Here is a 20604-nt window from a genome sequence, read left to right as displayed (position 1 = left end):
TTGCATCAAATTATGAAAAATAATAGACAAGCCGCGCTAGATTTCCAAAGATGAGTGCACACTTGAGAAGAAACGAATTGCGCTCGGATCGGAAATGAGAAGTTTTGTCGTAAATGTGGAGTAGCTGTAGCTGCAATCCTTAGTGTGGATGCTGGGAAATGTATTTTAGGAACCAGTCACAAATGAGACCTGTTTAAATAATGTACAAAATCTTTGGGATGTTTAGAGAAGTATTAGGCACACATTGGATAGTCATCATATTCATTACTATTATCCCTGTAGTTCTGGGGTACATCTCATCTTCAAGATACAAAACATAAGGTGTAATTGCATGTGAACATAGAAATGTCTTCTCGGACACATGGACATGGTTTGCTATCTACACACTGCAATGATGGCACGCTGCAAGACTAATGGTGCGTGAACTCTTCTTGACTAACCAACAACCACATTTTCTGTGACGAGAAGCAGAACTACAATACAAAGTCCACCTGATGAAAGATGTTCCTAGTTTCATTATTAATACATACAAAGTCCAGTTCAAAACAAAGAAACTGTAAACCTGTTTCCCACTACCATAAAACAAACATTTCCATGTCTATAAATCACGAGGATTTGTTTGCACAAATGGTGAAGTACTTGTGCTTGCCTTCTGTGGATTGTTACCCCCTGGGCCTGGCACAGCTGAATAGTTCATTTATCAATCACACCATCAATCTTTTAGGGATGAAACAGTTCAGTGACCAGAGGTATTCTTCATAGTTTTGAGGAGCAGCCATCCCCGCAAGCCAAAGCCACGGTGGGATGAGGAAGCCAGTGCAGAAGTTTAGGAGTTGGAACGGAGTGTTGAGAAACGCTACGAGTCTTTGAGCATATTAATTTGATCAAAGATTTTCAGTGCAGGCCCCAGTTTGATGTTCATGGTGCTCATGAGATGATCCTCCTTCAGGAGCAGCAGGGCCTGACCGTCGATCTCCTGAGAACGGAACTCTTCAGCGATCTCCTGGCACCCTGACAAACACAAGGAGTACATCTGATATTTAAAGCGATAAAATGCTACCCAATAAATACGATTTAATTTTGACATTTATTCGCAACTATTTTCAAAGAACACAAAAGAAGTTTTTACAGCAGAATATCCCAGCTGCTCTTTCTCATGCAATCAATGCGACCAAAGCTGTCTTTACCATGACGCTCACATTATAATTCATACAATTATAAATCATTACTTTTTATTTAAAATGACAAACCAAATAATCATATTATGAGCTTGCCATTGTGAATCGATGTAAGGTAAAGAGACTTAACTGCTCATAACTACTATTTGTTCATTTTTAACCAAAAATATACGTGTTCTTCAAAAACAACATCAAACGGTTTCAGAAGACTTGGAACAAATCATGTGATTATCGTGGATTAGGGGTGGAGAATTTGATCCTTTTTAGAGCTCAACACACCCTGGTCTCCATTCACTTTCACTGTACGACAAAGAGCAAAGTCAACATTCTACAAATCTTTTTCTGTGTTGCTTAGAAAGTCTGTAAAGACTGTACTTGTATAATGACACAAGAGTGAGTGAATGTAAACACTGCAACAGTCTTCCGCAGAACATTAAAGATCTGTGACATGATAAAATGGTATCAGCTCTTTAAAGGCAGCTACCTTGCAAAGAGCAGATGAATTCATAAACATCCTCCACGTTCCACTTGATGGGGTCACTGGCCAGGAAGTGCTGGGTGAGAAACGGGAGCTCTGATCTTTCCTCGTTCGGAAGCCTCTGAGCACCAGAACTGGCAGCTGACAGCGGTGAAACGGGCTCATCATAGCTGGACATGTCCGAGCACAGACTCGACCCGCCGTGACTTGGATGGGAGGGGTGTGGGGACAACATGGATGCTCCGGTGGCTGCTAGGGCACTGGGATTCTGTCAGGAACACGGTGAGGCGATCAAACACATTTCTGTATATGTTAACCCTCATTGGGCACTGCAACTATATTCAGGTGCTTTAAAAGGAAAGCGGATGACACTAGGGCTGGGCAAAAAATTCGATGAATAGTTTTTTTTAAATGTGGTCGATTCAATATCGATTCTCAAAAGCTGTGAATCGATTTTTTTTCTTTCATATTTCCGAAAGCACTGAACATTCATTAATGCGCATGTTATTGCTACTACTATCCACTAGATGTCACTTTTCTTTTTACAACAGGGAGCATATCATTCATTCATTGCTTAATTAACATTTAATTTTAATGAACAAATTTAACATCACCTTCACATAAAAGGCAGCGGTTCATATGATTGCAGCCCGTCTTTACAGCTCAATTTGTGAAATTTTGTTTGTTATACTGTATCTTTAAAAAAAATAAAAGGGCCTGTCTTGGCCTAATGGTTAGACAGTCGGACTCGTGACCAGTAGGTTGCCGGTTCAATTCTCAGGGCCGGCGGGTAACGACTGAGGTGCCTGTTCACTACTCACTGGATGGGTTAAATGCAGAGGTCACATTTCGGGTATGGGTCACCATATCTGACAAACAGGTCACTTTCACTTAAATGTAAAATAACCTGTTCTGTTTCAATATATACAAGTTTGTGGCTCTTCATTTAATTTTTTAATTCACCATTGTAATGTGATATTTACTGATCTTTTTTTAGAAATATCTATAGGATTTGTATTAAATCTATAATCACTGACTCGAATCGAGAGTTTGTGAATCGGAATCGAATCGGAACATCAGAATCGATACCCAGCCCTAGATGACACATTACTTGTTTCTTTATATCCGTGCTGTTGTTTTGGTGATTGATATCGGAGGCTCTCTGTTTTTTTAGGGTCTCCAAATTTGCTTTGCTCGGGAAGAGTCCCATTCGCTTTGTGCATCCCACATTATACCTGAGAAAGAAGAAGAATCCATTTTATTCATCTGACGAACCATTACAAATATATGCAAGAATGCCAACTTTATGGGTTACGGTGGGATTTGTACCTTTTTGCACACACCATAGAACAAAACCGCTTTGATCTCTTGAAGTTAGATGCCAGGTCTACACTTCCGCAGAATTCACATGACAGAACGGGCTCTCCATCTTGGTTCATCAGCTCTATGAAGGAGTTTATATTACCAATTAAATCTACATGGTTGATTACATATTACACAACATTGTGCATTACTGATCCATCATGTTGACTCATGTGCCAGACGGTGTGACTGGAGTAACTCGTACCTTGCTGTGATAGATCTTCCATCTCAGCATCTGTAGTGTGAGAAGTCTGATTCTGCTTCTTTAAATTCTCCAGCAGCAAAGATGGACGTTCAACCTGGATAAATGCATGCGTTACAATTAGGGGTGTAATGGATCTCGGTAAAAAATTGAACCGCATGGTTCTTGCACGGCTCATCTTAAATCTGACGACTGTGGTTCGTTAGAAATTATAATACGTAAAACAGACTGACAAAGTTCAGCTAATGTATGTTTGTCGATGGATACACATTTAATACCTACAACAAATCAAATAACGTAGACAAATTTCAATAGGACTGACGTATGCTGTACAGTCATTTATGCTTTCATCACCCGGGTGTTGTGAGCGCGCGAGTGCAGGTGAGACCTGAACAGCACATGTTGCTGTTTAAACTACACTCATTCAAGCCTTGCCAATTTAAACATTTAAGTGCCAGATGATGCAGAAGAAAACTCGCTTTGCGCGCTGTGAGAAGATCCGAAGCATAAGGAAAGTCTCAGACATGGCACAAATATCGAGTTGTCTTTGAAGCGCTTCAACGGACAAATTCACACACGAAGTAGGTCAACATGTCCCTCTTGTCGAGTATCTTTACAAACGAGGGTTATGTCATAAGTGAACGGACGAAACCGACGAAAAACAACGCATGTGTACAGTATCAGTGTACTGGATCTGATGCATTCCCCTTAAAGCGACAGCTGCATATTCCTGCTGTCTGTTAAATGTCAAGGAAATCACTCGCTGCTTGTGACTCAATAGCTTCTGTAACTTCAATTATGATTCATCTTTATTTAATTTGTACATTATGCAATGTTATGTTTTATTTGATTACTTTAATCCATTTCTACCTTAAAAGGTATATATACAGTATCTTATTTTATTTTCTGCTTTGCTCTGTTGTTTTATTGGTGCTGTTACTTCTAGCTTGATTATTTGTTCTTATTTTTATTTGTCAGTAGTCCCTTTTTCCTGAACAGCACAAACCGAACCGAAACCGTGACCCTGAAACCGTGACACAAACCGAACCGTGAATAATTTGAACCGTTACACCCCTAGTTACACCACCTAGTCATTACGTGGACTACAGGATCTACAAGTCTGTGAATATAATATGTGACCCTGGACAACAAAACCAGTCTTATGGGTCAATTTTTCAAAATTGAGATTTTTACATAATATGAAAGATGAATAAATAAGCTTTCTATTGATGTATGAGTTGTTAGGATAGGACAATATCTGGCTCAGATACAACCGTTTAAAACTCTGGAATCTGAGAGTGCAAAAAAATCTAAATATTGAGAAAATCGCCTTTGAAGTTGTTAATCAGGGGCACTGTGGCAGACCATCCACTCACAAAAATAAAGTTTTTATACATTTTCGGTAGGAAATTTACAAAATACCTTCATGGAACATGATCTTTACTTAATATCCTAATGATTTTTGACATAAAAGAAAAATCGATAATTTTGACCCACACAATGTATTTTTGTCTTTTACTAAAAATGTTCCCGTGCTACTTAAGACTGGTTTTGTGATCCAGGGTCACATATGGTTCATTTGTCCACTAGAGGGAAGTGTGCCTCTTTCCATAAGGACTAAAAAGAATGGGGTTTACCTCAAGTCAACTTAGAAAGTCCATTTAAGGACATTAAAAACTTGCCAAAGATATTTCTCATTACATTTTCACATTGCTACTAATAAAAGAAATGACTTTTGCACATTTTTACAATATGCGCCTGGTAGAATTTGTGCAATTCATGCACGTAAAATTGCGAGGACTTCAAAACTCTATTATTATTACTGTAAGTTCAATAATGGTTGTAAAATCAGCCTTAAATGCACGTGTTGGCTCTTAAAGGGACAGTTCACCCCCCTAAAAATTCTTACATCATTAACGCACCCACACATCATTCCAAGCATTGACTTTATTTCTTCTGCACAAGATGAAAGCTATATAGTTCCGTTGTATGGACACAAAAACACGGAGACATTTCTTAAAATATCTTCTTTTGTGTTCCACAAAGAATTAAGTTTGAACGACATTAGGGTGAAATATCACAGAATTGTTATTTTTGAGTGAACTGTCCCTTTAAGACAGTTTCTGGTCGATCTACAGACCTATACTAATAGGATTTACTCATTTTAATTCATGTTCAGAAGTATTATCTCTAGGTATACCTACAACTACATGTTGTACAGTATTTTGGCAGAAATGTACACAATTATTGATACTGTCTATTATAAACATAGCCGTTATAGTTTCTGCAACAAATAATGATAAATCGTATTTTTTTTACAACTGCACAGTAACATCGTTATGACTGAGTAATAAACCATAATACATGCTCATAAGGAACAACGAAACAAATACAGATGGGATAAGCACTCACGGGAAAAGGCTCAGCTCCCTCCTGAATGACGAATCCCTCGATGACATGAGTGAGGATCTGGGGTTTCACTATGGCCTTTGGCGGCGGTTTACTCTCGCCATTTTGCGGAGTGCTGCCGGTCACAGTGGGCGCATTGTTCCCGCTGCCCGAGGTCATGGCTGGAGGTGAGCCCACACCTGCCTTCACATTCACTCTGTTGACTGAACAAGCGTACAACAGCATCGATCAACACCCCAATACAACCGTAACGATCAAGTCCTTTGGAACTGTTGTGTACTGACACTGTGGTTAAACGATGGGGTGGAATAAACTGTGAGGTAACTGCAAGTTGCTCTCGCCATTTATTTGCTGACCTAACTTACAGTTTAATATAATATACGTAACGTCAACGTAACTGTTTATGCATGTATAAAAATACTTGTGGAATTCCCCGTGCTTTTCCTCTGCGATCTGTTACGTAAATAGCAGGCGAACGCATGCAACAACATTTATTTATAAAAGTTGTGCAGAACTAGTTGTTAAGGTCCTAATCTAAACCAAATGTGTTGGGCTACTACTAACGTTACCCGTTTGAAAACTGCCAAATGTTACGCCTGCATGTTTAGCAACGTTATTTCCAGCTTCCCCCAAACTGATTTGAACACACACTTGAGCATGCAAACCGCTCTATAACATCTGAAAGGGGGTTTAAAGACGCATCTCTCTGTCCTGGAACCAAACAACTTCCCAATTTTATATCCCGAACATTCGCATAAACTGCAGACAACGCTCGCGCACAGGCGTCCTGGTGATTGTCAACAGCACACGCCTTTGTTCCGCTCACACTCTTTACTTACACTTGCGATCGCTAAAAGAGGAAAGAACGAAAGTGATTTTAGCCTTCCAGCATTCCTGAATACGCTTCCGTAATCCACCTGTGTTGTTTACAAAGCAGGACAGAGAGTGAGTCGATCCGATCCAAACTTTTGTATGTGTGCGTGAATGTATTTGTTCTAACCGATAGCCTCAATATGAGCACACTCTCTAATCCTCTTTGTATGGAGGAACTGAATAGGAAACATTGCGCGCTTGCCATTGGTCTCGCACGCTTGGAATTCTGTCCAATGGCGGGACGTGTTTAGCACAGTGCCGTTCAGTGATTGGTTAAATCCTGAGAGCGGCTCCTTGACAGAGACGCACGTACGCAGAGAGAGCGTCTTGAAATGAACCGGTCAGTCAAAAACTTTGATTTGTTTGATAGACGGATAGGATGATAAAGCTGAAGACTGTTGTATTTTGTATACGTTAATTAATCGAATTATTTCTCCACTTATTTGTATGTCAAAAATGTTCAGGAAAATGTAATGCTATCAAAAACGTACGTGCGTGTGTGTGGAAGCCTAAACCAAGACTCCCTATGAAATACTCATTCAATATTTTTTTCCTGATATAAAGTTCTGTCATTAACTAATTCACCAAAACGTTTTTGTAGTTTTTTAAACTACAATAGCTGCAAGATGATTTTACATCAGATACAAACGTTTAGATAAGGAGAGTCTTGGGTTCTTAAAGGAACAGTTCTCCCAAAAATGAAAATTATGTCTTTATTTCCTCACCCTCAAGGTGTTCCAAATCTGTGTAAATTTCTTTGTTCTGATGAACACAGAGAAAGATATTTGACCATTAACTACCATAGTAAGTAAAACTGCTTTATGTATTTCTTTTGAAGATATTTTGAAGAAGACTACCATGGTACTTTTTCCTACTATGCTAGTCAATGGTGGCCAAGAACTGTTAAGTTACAAGCATTCCTCCAAATATCTTGCACTGTGTTCATCAGAACAAAGAAATTTATACATATTTGGAACAACTTGAGGGTGAGTAAAAGATGACAGATTTGTTTTGTGAACTGTCCCTTTAAGGGACAAAAGGGTGAGACCATTTGTCTAACACTGCACAACAAACATCATGAGCCATTACATTTTATTTGTTGCAAGATATTTGTAGTCTTTTTTCTTCTTTCGTTTAAAATTGATTGATGATTGAACTAGAACTCTGACACACCTCTGCATTTGCCATGAAATGTGTAATTAAAGTACATGCTTTTTTAAAGCCAGACATGAAATATAGCAAATCTGTGTTTGATCTAAAACAAAAAGATGCAATAAAAGTTTATGAATGAAGCACGATCTGGAACCAGCGTGAGACAATTAAAAACATGACATGATTTATGATTCAAGCTTTCTGATGCCTTGAGCAATGTGCGTACATAAAGGAGCAGTTGATCATCATTCATAATTTAATGTCTGAGATGTTAGGTCTCCAGCACACCTGCCAGACAGCCAAAGCGAGTCCACCTTTATTCCCATGTCCCACAGACAACAAACAGGGCTCAGACCTTCACCCTTCATTATAAGAGAAGCTGTCACATTCAAACAAGTGCCCGGATTGGACAATAGATGCTGGGGGTGTGACAGATCTACTCTTCCGCTTGAGGGGAGAGATCGCACTTCTGGTCTTTGTGACTGGCAAACTTGCAGATGGCGGGGACGCAGTTGCTGCTCTCTGTCTGACAAGGCCAAGGTTGATGATTTATATCACAGATCCGATTTAAAGATCACATAGTTTCAAGATTCATGCCTGGTTTTATCAGAAAAACTAGCACTATTTACTCCAATTAGTAACACTTTACAATAAGGTGCTATTAGTTAACATTAGTAAATGCATTTGCGAACATTAGCTAACAATGAACAATTTTGTTTTTCAGCATTTATTAATCCTTGACAATGTTAGTTCATGTCAATACAGTTTTTTATGTAAGTTCATGGTGCATTAACTAATGTTTACAGTGACAATGTTTGGTTTTAATAATGTATTAGTAAATGCTGAAGTTAACATGAATTATTATATTAATAAATGCTGTAGAAGTATTGTTCATCGTTAGGTCATGTTAGCTAATGCATTAACTAATTGTTAGCAAATAGCACCTTATTGTAAAGTGTTACCATTTATCTTTCAATCATACTGTATTTAAAATTCTCTGAAGGTTTAATTTTCAACCAAATGTTGATTTATTGCGGGTCTGCTGCGCTAAATACATTCATCCAAGTTAATCATTACACTAACGTTGTGTGCATTTGACTGTTAAGATAAACAGACATGCTGAAAGACAGGAGGAGTTTAATTGGCCTGATTCATATATGTGTAAACGCAAAACATGAAGAATGAAGGATGTTACAACTCTTTTCCTATTTGATCTTCCAAACGAAATATTTGTGGCTTGTGGTGATAAAACAATGTAGTAATAAAATAAGCAATACCTTCTGTGTTTTCTGTCGTGTGGCTTTGATCACATTGTTTAAGCCATTGGCATTGTTCTGTTTGGGTTGGCACTTGTGATGGTATGCATAGCAGCTGCTGATGGTTCTGGACAGGGCAGAGGTCTCTAACTTCAAGAGGAACAGGGGTGTCATTATCAGACCCATCATGTGCGGCTACTCCCAGCTGGAATTAATATCAGAAGAGAAGATTAGAAAAGGACGGAATAATAGAACGTTATACAATTACAATGTTTGAAAAATGAATTTAGCCTTTTCGTACTTGAGCTGGTTGGATCTGTAGGTTAACTGAGGTAAGCTGTAGAGGAGTTGCCTTGTTTGGGCTCAGAACGGGGGACTGTCCTTTTTGGCCGAGAGCAGACGTGGAATGGAAGACGGTGGCTTGTTGGCAGGTATCAGGCACTTTGGGCAGGACAGGGATAGGGCACTGCTGAGGTTGAGCTGGCAGGACAGGCTGGATGGTTACAGTTTGTACTGTGTGGGGTTGAATGGTGGCGGCTTCTAAGAGCTGAGCTTGAGCTCTCTGCATTATCGGAGGCTGCTGCTGTATCACAAAGTGCTGCTTGTGTTGTTGGAGCAACTGATGGGTCTGGATTTGAGTATATGCTGGAATATATATAAAAACATATAAAAAGCAATGCAATATTGATTTATTGATACATTTAGTATTTTGCATGCACACACGATATATGACTAGGGTGAATTCTGGTAAACTTCTTTTTACAGTCAAACATAAAAATGTAAGTCAACATGAAATCAAAGTTGTTGTTTTTTTTTTCAAATGGTATATTGCCGTTTTTATTATGCGTTTATCTATGTAGGTCATTATTTTTTTATTTATGTGCCTTATAATATTTGAGTGAGGGATAATGTACAGGCCGGTTGTTATAGCAAGAATAAAGCCATTTAAGTTCGGTTTTAAGGTAAGACACAACGTTCAACACAACAATGCCAGGGACAGGCAATTTGGTTGAATTATTTGTAAATATAATATCGTATACTGTTTTAATAAAAGACATATTTATATTTAACTTTTGTGTAACATTAAACTACCTGTCAAAATGATTTGCAGCATCCGAGTGACCAACTGTTATTAGGTTTAATCGGTTGTTATCTGGGAATATCAGACCTTGGAATGTTGCAATTGGCCAATCAGAATCAAGTATTTCATAGCACCGTGTTATATTCAAAAATAAAAAAACTTCCTCTTCTCTGCATGACATAGATTATGTCTTGGCACAGTGGTGGGACTATATTGCCTGTCCAATGGCCAGACTTCCAACGATCAACAATGAAATCAAGTCCCTCTCTATATTTTTTTCTCATTTCAGAAGCTGTTTCACTTGGATGTCACAAAACAGAAAACACATTTTCCTGATCTTTTTTAATATCTTTTTATTTGTCCGCACAATTGATATCTGTAATCAATATTGTATATTTTTGTATATTTTTATTTACTCAATTTTAGAAAATATGAAATTTTATTATCCTAAAGAGATCAGACAGAACAAATATCACTTTTGATTTTCACAGAAAGTTCCTGACAATGGGATTGATGTAGCTCAGGTGGCAGAACAGGGGTTTAGTATGAACATGTGTTATTTAGTTTAACATCTTGAATCTTAAGCCTGCGAGATTCCATGTGGGGTTTTCATTGTTCTAGCACAGTGTTGCTGACTTTAGGTTAATGGGTTCGTCTGGAGTTTAGTTTTGTAATCTGGAATGTCAACTGTAAAATGTGTAAAGCATGATTCTGCTCATTCACACAACAAGTGTCACATGACCTGAGTCCTGACTGCTTAAAATGGTAACCTTTAGTTACTCAGACAAACTCTTTTATCAAACTGTTTATTTGGGCAGCCTGACATAATGACCTTGTCGGCTCAACCAATAATGCAATTGGGGGCGAGAATAGTTGTTTGAATAAAAAAATATGAAGGGAATATGGGGGAGGATTGTTTGTAAGACTTTGAAGATCATTGAGCATTATCACCTAGGAAAATTAAATTCTGCCTCCATGTTTTCCATCATTGAGAAGCAACATAAGTGATAAGCCATGCTCTTGAAATTCCTACATGCAAAGAGTCATTCTGAGCTATTAGTTGCTCAGCGTTTGTGGGAGTGTTTCTGTATAGCATCAAAATGAGCACAAGATATAGATGCCATATTCAGCTTCCGCCGACAGCCTGATAAGTTCAAAGCATTCACAGAATAGCGACGACAGATGCAGACCTTCATGCACTGGAGACCACATTCTGGTTTAAGTTCCATCCGTGTTAATAAATAATTTACTGCCGGCCTTTATGTTTTCGGTTTAATATATCCCCACATGACAGAAAAGAAACGTCTGCAAGACATTCAGGCCTTTGATGGGAGACTGCATCATAGATAGCATTTACTCTCTCTCAGGCAAAAATACAAAAATGTACTGTGGAAATACGACATATTTATGGGCATCAGACTGTAGCATGTAAACTAGTGTAATTGTAACGCCAAGGAAAACGCTCTCATGTTTTTTGGCTCTTTTTGTATAATAAACAACAATAAACCTTTATACCTTTGCTTGTGTCCTATAGGAATATGATGTGGGGGTCTAGGAATGAAGCTATTGATTTAAGTTCCAAACTGAGTGAGGGTGGGTTTTCTTTACTCATACAGACATGATTGGTCTCTAACGGAAAAGATCTCCTAACCCCAGTCTCATTGTTCACCATAGGTGGTCAAAGAATCTCCGGGTCCACATTGCAATTTTAATCAGAAAGCTCCATGGAGACCTAACACTTCACATCTGCAGTGGTCACTCCAAAGAAATGTCTGGTCTTACTTAGGATTCTTCCCAGTCGTGTTTCAAATACTTGCTGAGGTTCGTGCTCCTGGCTATGTCTAATGAATTCCTTATGAAGAAAACAAGGGCAATGGGAGGAGAAGCCATTCATACACATACTGTACAGTTTACATTTATCGAGTGTTAGTCTTTCCATTTCCTTTCTAACTATAGCAAGTTTTAACATAATGACAGACCTTCTTTTCAAAGCTAGTGGCAAACGAAGCGGGTAGATGTTAGGATAGAAAGCGCTGAGATCAAATATCATAGTGCTATTTATGGGTTCATGAAACTCAGTCAAGCAAGGAGTGTGTAAAGCTAAATGTATTGATAGATGGTGTGGCCAGTGTATACTGACATTTCAGCGGTTGCGATGACTTTATGTTCAGAGGATCTTTGTGTATATTGGTTCTTGAACCTTTTCTTGACAGGAAACGGTCAGGAACTCACATTAGACTGCTTGTGGTTTCCATTTGTATAGGATTGGAATAGTCTAATGAAGGTCTGGCTTGTCCTGAGCGCTGCTGCTTGCTATTAATACTGTGATGGATGATATCCTATTAGATTCATGGCCAATAAAATGGAGGAAAAGGAATAAAAATATCATCATGTAAAGACAACAGAGAGTTCCATTCACACAGAAGGCGTTATGTTAGAAAATGAAGCTCAATGTATTTAAAAAAAGCTTTTAACTTAAGATCTGAAAATGTGATTCTTATAAACATAATTCAACACAAAGGCCGAAGTATGATTCATGTAAACACAGACTAACCGTGGAACAACGCAAGAATGTTGTGTATGAAGGACAATTTTTTGTATATTAAGTACAAAATAGACTGGTGCAGGGATGACATATTTTGTAGGTCAACCCGGAAGTTAGCACCGCATTGGGTACCTCGACCAAAAGCTTATGCATTTTTCCTTTGAAAGATCACAGAAAAAAAGATCTGTGATTAACAAAGGTTTAAGATATTTACACCTTTTCTTATCAAGATAATCTTTACACGTTTTGTCTATCAAGATTGTCTTTAACACAATATTTGCTATTTTTGAAGTCTAAATACAATCGGTAGACGTAAAAAGCTAACATAAGGCTATAAACGGACTACACATCCGTCGCTCGATATCAACGTCACCACCACCAAGCCTCTGACAACTTTTTCAAACTTTACTAAAAACGTGTTCCCTGGTAAGTAACTACTCCAGTGAATAATCTCCATCCACATTTTTATATATTTGTGTCCATGTTGCATTATTTGAGATTTTATGCGTTATGACGTTTAACGTCATCGTTTTTAGCAACTTGTACAACGTGTACATTTAAGTGTATTTTAGTGCACTTTTTTCACCTGGGTTAACACACACGAAACCCACACTTCCGAGTGCTAGCGTATCCCATCGTGCATCATGTTCTGGATTATAAATCATGAGACTTTTGCCCAGATCTCAGGAGATGTTGCGGAAAACTATCCGGTTTAAGTTAAATAGTTTGGTAAGTGTACATAATTTGTAATAAAATCAACTAGAACACTTGGGACAAATACAGGAAATATATCATGTGAGTATTCAAGTGGTCAAGTGCAAGAACGCAAGTATGGATATTTGGACAAAGCCTTGTCTCATCTGCCTGGGGGCAATGCAAATACGGCCGCTTGGGTGGGATGACTTCCCTTAAAAAAACTGGTTTGTCCAGTCATGTAAAAAAAAATGTTGTGGTCTGAAGTAACTACAACATGCAAAAGCACATGACTATTTTGTTTTCCTGCAAAGAAACACATAAGCAGCTCTTTTCCATCCCTCATACAATGTTAAGGTTGAGTCAGCCTCTCAAAAAAGAAAGTGGTTGGTGGGACCCCCAAAAATAGACAATGACACACACACAGTACAGATATATGGGGTACTTTACATACTTGTAATTTCTTTTTAAAACATGTTAAAATTACCACATATTTAAAAAAGAAACAACTGTAGTGTTAATGCAAATCAGTTTGATATTTGACTGTCGGCTGAATGGCAGGACTCCAGGGCCACACATACTCTCACTTTACAAATTGTGTAGTTGAACTTCGCGTAAGGCTGTGCATCTGCTTCAGTGTTAAAAGATATGCTTTCAGACCAGGCTTTGGAAAGAACAAACAGACGTCCGGCACCCACAAATCTACAGAGAGCAGGTGGGCAATCGTGAGACACTGCCGTCCCGTGTGCTCCTTAAAGACTGCTGCCACGGCAACCCGACCCAGGGCCAGATGTCCCTCTCACTTCAGCTCTATACCACTTTACAGACACTCAATATGACACTTTCACTATGTAGGCTGTTTGGTTATACTGTACGTATGTAGAGCCAGAGATGAACCCCATTTCCTACCTGTGCTGATGAGCGGATGGCCCGATACTGAGGTCACACTAGGACACGTGTTGAGTTCCCGCATTTTGGGTTCACTGGTTTTGTCATCGCTTCTCCCCGCCTCGGCCGGGTGCAACGTCTCTGTGCACCCGGCCTTCCCTGCAGAGCCCTGTGGGTTTGGCTCAGCTCCAGGACTCTGCAGTCGGACCGCCGGCTGGCTGTTTGCAGGGAGCTGCGCTGATGCCCCGGGAGACTGTTTCACACTCAGGCTCTGTAGCTGTGTTTGAGAGAGGGAGGAAGCCAGCGCTCCCTGCTGGCCACGGAGGGCCAAATTCTGAACCTAAGCAGACAAACAGCACGGGGCAGATAAATAGGTTAATTTTGGAAAACGGGTCCAAACATGCTTAAGAAAAAGAGCTACCATAGAGCATTCCATTTCTAAACTAACAAAAATGTAAATGAATGAAATGTATAATGTCAAACAGAGTGAACTGATCAAACTGGATCATGAATATTATTTAGGTGTTAACATTCATCCAAATAGTCATGAGATGAAATTCTACAATACAATAAATCGTAATAATAAACAAGTATGTTATTGTTATTGCGCACTCTTCAAAGTACCGTCAAATTTCAAAGTACATTATTATCTGAATTGTTCAGATTTCACATTAGCTTCTGTAGAATCAACACGTCCAAATTTACAAGTTTGCTGTGTATTAAGGGCCAAATAAAAATCTGACTTTGAGTATCAATAAAACAGAAATTACATGACAGTGACTAAAAATAAAAGCATGGATTTTTATAAAACAGAGGTCAAACATTATACATTTTATTTGGCCTAAAACATGCAAGCCCAAAAAATATTGAAAATATTTAAATTATTATTGGGTTTTTTTGTTGAATCTGGTTACTTTATACTTTTATTTATACGTTTGTTTATTTATTTATTTATGTTATATTTATTATAAATTTTACAATATATATTTTTTATTTTTAAATATAATTTATTATATTATTTATAAATATTAAAGTTGTCAAAAGTTAATAAGAGGACAACAAAGACGGTTTTAAACAAAATCCAACATTGCTATAATAACACTATACAGTGATCAAAGTGCCAGCAATTATCGTGATATGAAAAATGAATACCTTCTCATGCCATCAGATTTGCTGAATGTAGAGTGTGAGTGAGAGTTACCTGTACGCCGTTGGACGGTGTGGTAATTGACAGTGCCGAGGTCTCTTGCTGGACTGTTGTGACCGATGCAGTTGGGGTAAAGATAAACTGGGGGGACAAAGGAACAGCTCGCCCAAGACTCCTGGCTACTTGCACGAGATTAGTCTGTTGTGCCTGAAAATCACAGCAGAAATGTCCGTGTTACCTGATGCATGACCCACATAAGAGTTTTATTACAAGCCCCTTGATAAATACTTAAGTATGCCATCACATTCAGAATCAGAATCAGAAGAGCTTTATTGGCAAGTGTGCTTGCACACACAAGGAATTTTCTTTGATGTTGGAAGCTTCTAGTACAGACATTCAACACAATGACAATACAATATAATAAGATTTACAGTCTAAAAGATTCTAAAATATGCATATATAAAATAAAGACTATTGTACAGAAAATGGGGGATAATAACATATAAGAGACATTGTACAGGGTAGTATATAGTAGAATATACATATTAACAGATTGTATGTACACTTGTGCAAATGGATAATGTAGTAAGTAGAGGTAGTGTTATATACATGTATAAATAAAATGTAGATATAATAAGGCACTATAGTGCACACTATAGGAGTAGTGGAAGTGGAATATTGCTCTTAAGGAGCAGTTATCTGTTTAGGAGGGAGATTGCCTGGGGGAAGAAGCTGTTTCTGTGTCTGGAAGTCCTGGTGTTTGGTGCTCTAAAGCGCCGGCCAGAGGGAAACAGATCAAAAAGTTTGTGTGATGGGTGTGTGGAGTCAATGATGATTTTTCTTGCCCTGTTTTTCACTCTGGAATCGTACAGGTCCTGAAGTGTGGGCAGAGGAGCACCAATAATATTCTCAGAACTACGAAATGTCCGTTGTAGTCTTCGTAGGTCTGATTTGGTGGCCGAGCCATACCAAACAGTTATTGAAGTGCACAGAACGGATTCGATGATTACTGAGTAGAACTGGGTCAGTAGCTCCTGTGGTAGGTTGAACTTCCTCAATTGACGGAGGAAGTATAACCTCTGCTGGGCCTTCTTTACAATGGAGTCTATGTGGGACTCCCACTTCAGGTCCTGAGAGATGGTGGAGCCCAGGAACCTGAATGACTCCACAGTATCCACAGTGCTGTCCAGGATGGTGAGGGGAGGAAGTGATGGAGGGTTCCTTCTGAAATCCACTATCATCTCCAATGTCTTGAATGCATTCAGCTCTAGGTTGTTTTGACTACACCAGGCAGCCAGCTGAGCCACCTCCTTTCTGTAAGCAGATTCATCACCGTCTTGAATAAAGCCAATGACTGTGGTGTCATCTGCAAACTTCAGGAGTTTGACAGAAGGGTCTGTAGAGGTGCATTCGTTTGTGTAGAGTGAAAATAGCAGTGGAGAAAGAACACATCCTTGAGGAGCTCCGGTGCTGATGGTACATGTGCTGGATTTAAATTTTCCCAACCTCACTAGCTGCTGCCTGTTCGACAGGAAGTTAATAATCCACTGACAGGTAGAGGTTGGCACAGAGAGCTGGGTAAGCTTGGGCAGAAGGAGGTCTGGGATAATGGTGTTGAAGGCCGAGCTGAAGTCTACCAACAGAATCCTGACGTAAGTCCCTGGTCTGTCTAGGTGTTGTAGGATGTAATGCAGTCCCATGTTTACTGCATCGTCCACAGACCTGTTTGCTCGGTAAGCAAACTGAAGGGGATCAAGAAGAGGTCTGGTGATGTCCTTCAGGTGGGCCAGTACAAGTCTCTCAAATGACTTCATGACCACAGATGTTAAAGCAACAGGCCTGTAGTCATTAAGTCCAGAGATTTTGGGTTTCTTCTGTACAGGGATGGTGGAGCGTTTGAAGCATGAAGGGACTTCACACTGCTCCAAAGATCTGTTAAAAATATTAGTGAAGATGGGCGACAGCTGCTCCGCACAGACTTTCAGGCAGGAGGGTGAGACATTGTCTGGGCCTGGTGCTTTTCTGATCTTTTGTTTGCGGAAAAGCTGGCACACATCCTCTTCGCAGATCTTAAGTGCAGGTTGAGTGTCAAGAGGAGGTGTTAATGGTATAGCAGAGATAGGGTCAGGGCGGGTGTGGAGGGTGAGACTCTGCTTTTCAAAACGACAATAGAAGTTGTTCAGGTCATCAGCCAGTCGTTGATTACCCACAGACTGAGGGGATGATGGCTTGTAGTTGGTAATGTCTTTCAGGCCTTTCCACACTGATGCAGGGTCGTTGGCTGAAAACTGGTTCTTCAGCTTTTCAGAGTAGCTTCTCTTAGCTGCTCTTATCTCCTTTGTCAGTGTGTTTTTGGCCTGATTATACAAGACTTTGTCCCCACTTCTGTAAGCACCTGACGAAGCTGTCTCAGTTTCATTGTAAACCATGGTTTGACATTGTTGTATGTTAAGAGAGTCCTGGTGGGAATACACATGTCCTCACAGAAGCTGATGTAGGATGTCACTGTGTCAGTTAACTCATCCAGATCAGTGGCTGCAGCTTAAAAGACACTCCAATCCGTGCAGTCGAAACAGGCTTGTAAGGCCCGCTCTGTTTCGCTGCTCCATCTCTTCGACATCAGAGAACACTTCAGGGAGCCCCTTCAGCTGTCATAGTTCATACACAGCTGAAGGGGAAGATTAGTGGACCTTCATTTCAAATTCTGTTCATTTACAGTTCATTTACTGCAAATCAGGTCCAAAGCCAGAAAGTTTATCAGAGAAAAAAAGATGATTTGTCAGTTTTAGATTGACCATCATGGGTATCAGGTCTGTGAAAGATCAGCATATTTAAATGCAAGGCTGAATCAACAAAGATATGCAAAATATAGAAAGACAAATGTGCTGTAAAGAAGTCATTTCTCATATTTCTTTTTCTATTCCGACAAAAATACCATACTGCATATTTGTGGGAAAATCTTGGATAATGTTGTGTAGAAGTACTTCATTTGACTTTGTTGAAATATCTCCCTTACCGCAATGAGCACCGCTGCGAGGGCAACCAAAAATAGTCCATTATTATACAGGATTTGAAATTTGGAGCAGTCCATGTTTACACAAACCCAAGAATCATGTGCTTAAATGTGTTGTGTTTATAAATGTATGGGGGTGGAGGACAGGTGGGTTTATTTTGATATACTGTAGGTACATATTTGTCCCCAGAAGTTAGCTCAATATGACAAAACATCCCTTGGGTACATTAAGGGATGTCATCTTCACTGAATCATTATTTATAAATAATGTTATGCATTTAAAGGAACAGTTCACCCAAACATGAAAATTCTGTCATCATTTACTTACCTCCAAATCTGTAAAAAAATATTTGTTCTGATGAACACAAAGAAAGATATTTGGAAGAATGCTTGTAACCAAACAATTCTTGCCCACCATTGACTGTCATAGTAGGACAAATTGCTTTATGAATTTCTTTGTTCTGTTGAACACAAAAGAAGTGTAGGAAAGCAAACAGTTCTGGGGCACGTTTACCATTGTAATGTTTCCTACTGTGGTAGTCAATGGAGGCCAAGAACTGTTTGGTTACTACAAGCATTCTTCCAAATATCTTTCTCTGCGTTCATCAGAACAAAGAAATGTATACAGTCTTGAGGGTGAGTAAATGCTGACAGAACTTTTATTTTTGGGTGAACTGTCCCAGCTGGACATTTTACGTATGACATATTTTGAGCTGGAACGTTCAGAACATCCACAACAAGGGTTTAGGTGGCAGCGTTCACACTTTCTCAAATAAACTGCACTAACCGAGCAATCGCACCAGAGCTCATCGTAACCAAACATACCAAATGTGAACACACCCTTGAACAGCTAAATAAAGTTGTGTGTATGTGTGTCTTACCATCTGAGCTCGTAAGTACATCTGTGCTTGGCTGGCGGTGAGTGTGGAGGAGTTTCCCAGCAGCACAGCCTGTTGGGCAATACAGACAGGAACAGAGCTCCCGCTCTGAGCTCGACTGATCAAATGAGCAGCCGCTTGAGATGTGGCCAGATTTATCTGTTTAAACAATTACAAATGAAACGGAGTAAAGTTCTGCGACTGCCTAATCGAAACCACCTAACAAAATGATGTCAATGAAACCAAAGACATCGCAGTGTGGATGAAGTATATAAAAACGCAGAAAGTGACTGCCTTTAAGTAATGCCCAGTGTCAGTTCTCTACCACTGGAGACTTGTTGAGTGAGATATCAATGTCAGCTTTAATAATACTTACAGTGGTTTGGGAAGCCACGGTCTGTTGGGATGCAGTGCCATTCTGACTGCAGCTTTGTCTTCCTGCCACTATACTAGCCTGTGGGAAATGAGTGTATGCCAGAGAGAAAGACAGAGGGGTATTAAAAGAAGGAAAGACAGAGAGAAAGGTCACAAGTCAAACCCAACCCTCATTAATCAACAACAAAAGCACTCAACAGCAAGCCAGAAAGCAGATTTCTCTTTCCCATAGCGCATGCTGCCAGTCAAAATCAGAAAAAAGTCATGCGCTAATTGTTTCCGGATAAATTATCTGCTGCAGGTCAATGCGTTGAATCTAAGTACAAACAGCTGTAGAACCTCCATTATGGCAAACAAATCTGTAAAAAAGTAAATCGTTCTTTGATGTTACAAAAATGATTGTTAGCCTTGGTTTCCCCTTAATATTCACAGGATGTGAGTCTGCCAAGAGTGGATTTGTGTTCAACGGTGTAAAACATGCCTCCGGCCATTTAAAAAAAATCACACATCAATTCTTGTCAAGGCAGAATAATGAGGCTGTGCTGGAGTTACTCGCTACATAATTACTATTATTGAAGGGTCTTGTGGACTTTAATGTGCCTTCATGCAGTATCAAGCGTTCTGGCAGGTCATGTGAGTCAACCTTGCATCAGCCAATCACATCAGGTGCAGCTAATCAACGTTAACCAATAGTCATACAACACATACTAGATTCCATCCTATTTAAGTTGCCTTTCTTTGCTCCTTATCAGCTGCTTAATCGTGCTGAACTCAAAACCCACCTCCATCCCCAGCTCCTCCATATCTGCTCCGTATCTGTCGGATCATTTTCATTTAATCCTGTTATGCATCATGAACCGTTCTGGTTCCCCAGTAGGGGGACATGTATTGCTGCGCAAGGCATTCCACCAACCTTAAATATCGCTATTGTTTAAATATTTGACAACAATGGTCCTGACAGAAATGGGGATCTTTCTCTTTGATCGCTTTAGTATTGTGTTTTTTAAAAGTACTACTACTAAGCTCGTGCATGCACGCTTTTTTATAAACGTTTTATTTGAGTGATTGTGACGA

At 39.4% G+C, this 20604-nt stretch overlaps 1 protein-coding gene across 4 annotated transcripts in view; it reads right to left on the bottom strand.

Annotated features, from left to right (window-relative positions):
- Positions 1-114: 114 nt before the first annotated feature.
- phc2a (polyhomeotic homolog 2a (Drosophila)) overlaps positions 115-20604 on the bottom strand; it is a 40682-nt gene continuing 20192 nt past the window's right edge. For 3 of the 4 annotated variants that reach the window (XM_057320136.1, XM_057320137.1, XM_057320135.1), the window contains 12 exons: positions 19532-19609; positions 19159-19314; positions 15319-15471; positions 14139-14457; positions 9212-9555; positions 8932-9115; positions 5633-5832; positions 3224-3317; positions 2986-3100; positions 2768-2891; positions 1663-1924; positions 115-1011 (listed from right to left, as the gene is read on the bottom strand). In XM_057320136.1, coding sequence (XP_057176119.1) covers positions 857-1011; positions 1663-1924; positions 2768-2891; positions 2986-3100; positions 3224-3317; positions 5633-5832; positions 8932-9115; positions 9212-9555; positions 14139-14457; positions 15319-15471; positions 19159-19314; positions 19532-19609 — 2184 coding nt within the window. In that variant the 3' untranslated portion in view covers positions 115-856. Of the gene's footprint in view, positions 1012-1662; positions 1925-2767; positions 2892-2985; positions 3101-3223; positions 3318-5632; positions 5833-6468; positions 7234-8931; positions 9116-9211; positions 9556-14138; positions 14458-15318; positions 15472-19158; positions 19315-19531; positions 19610-20604 lie in introns of those variants that run through there. The other variant, XM_057320138.1, reaches the window with a different exon arrangement.

This window comes from Triplophysa rosa, linkage group LG21 (genome assembly GCF_024868665.1).
Source record: "Triplophysa rosa linkage group LG21, Trosa_1v2, whole genome shotgun sequence".
NCBI classification, from domain to species: domain Eukaryota; kingdom Metazoa; phylum Chordata; class Actinopteri; order Cypriniformes; family Nemacheilidae; genus Triplophysa; species Triplophysa rosa.
Note: the sequence above shows the minus strand (reverse complement) of the source record. Positions and strands in the feature narration are given on the sequence as shown.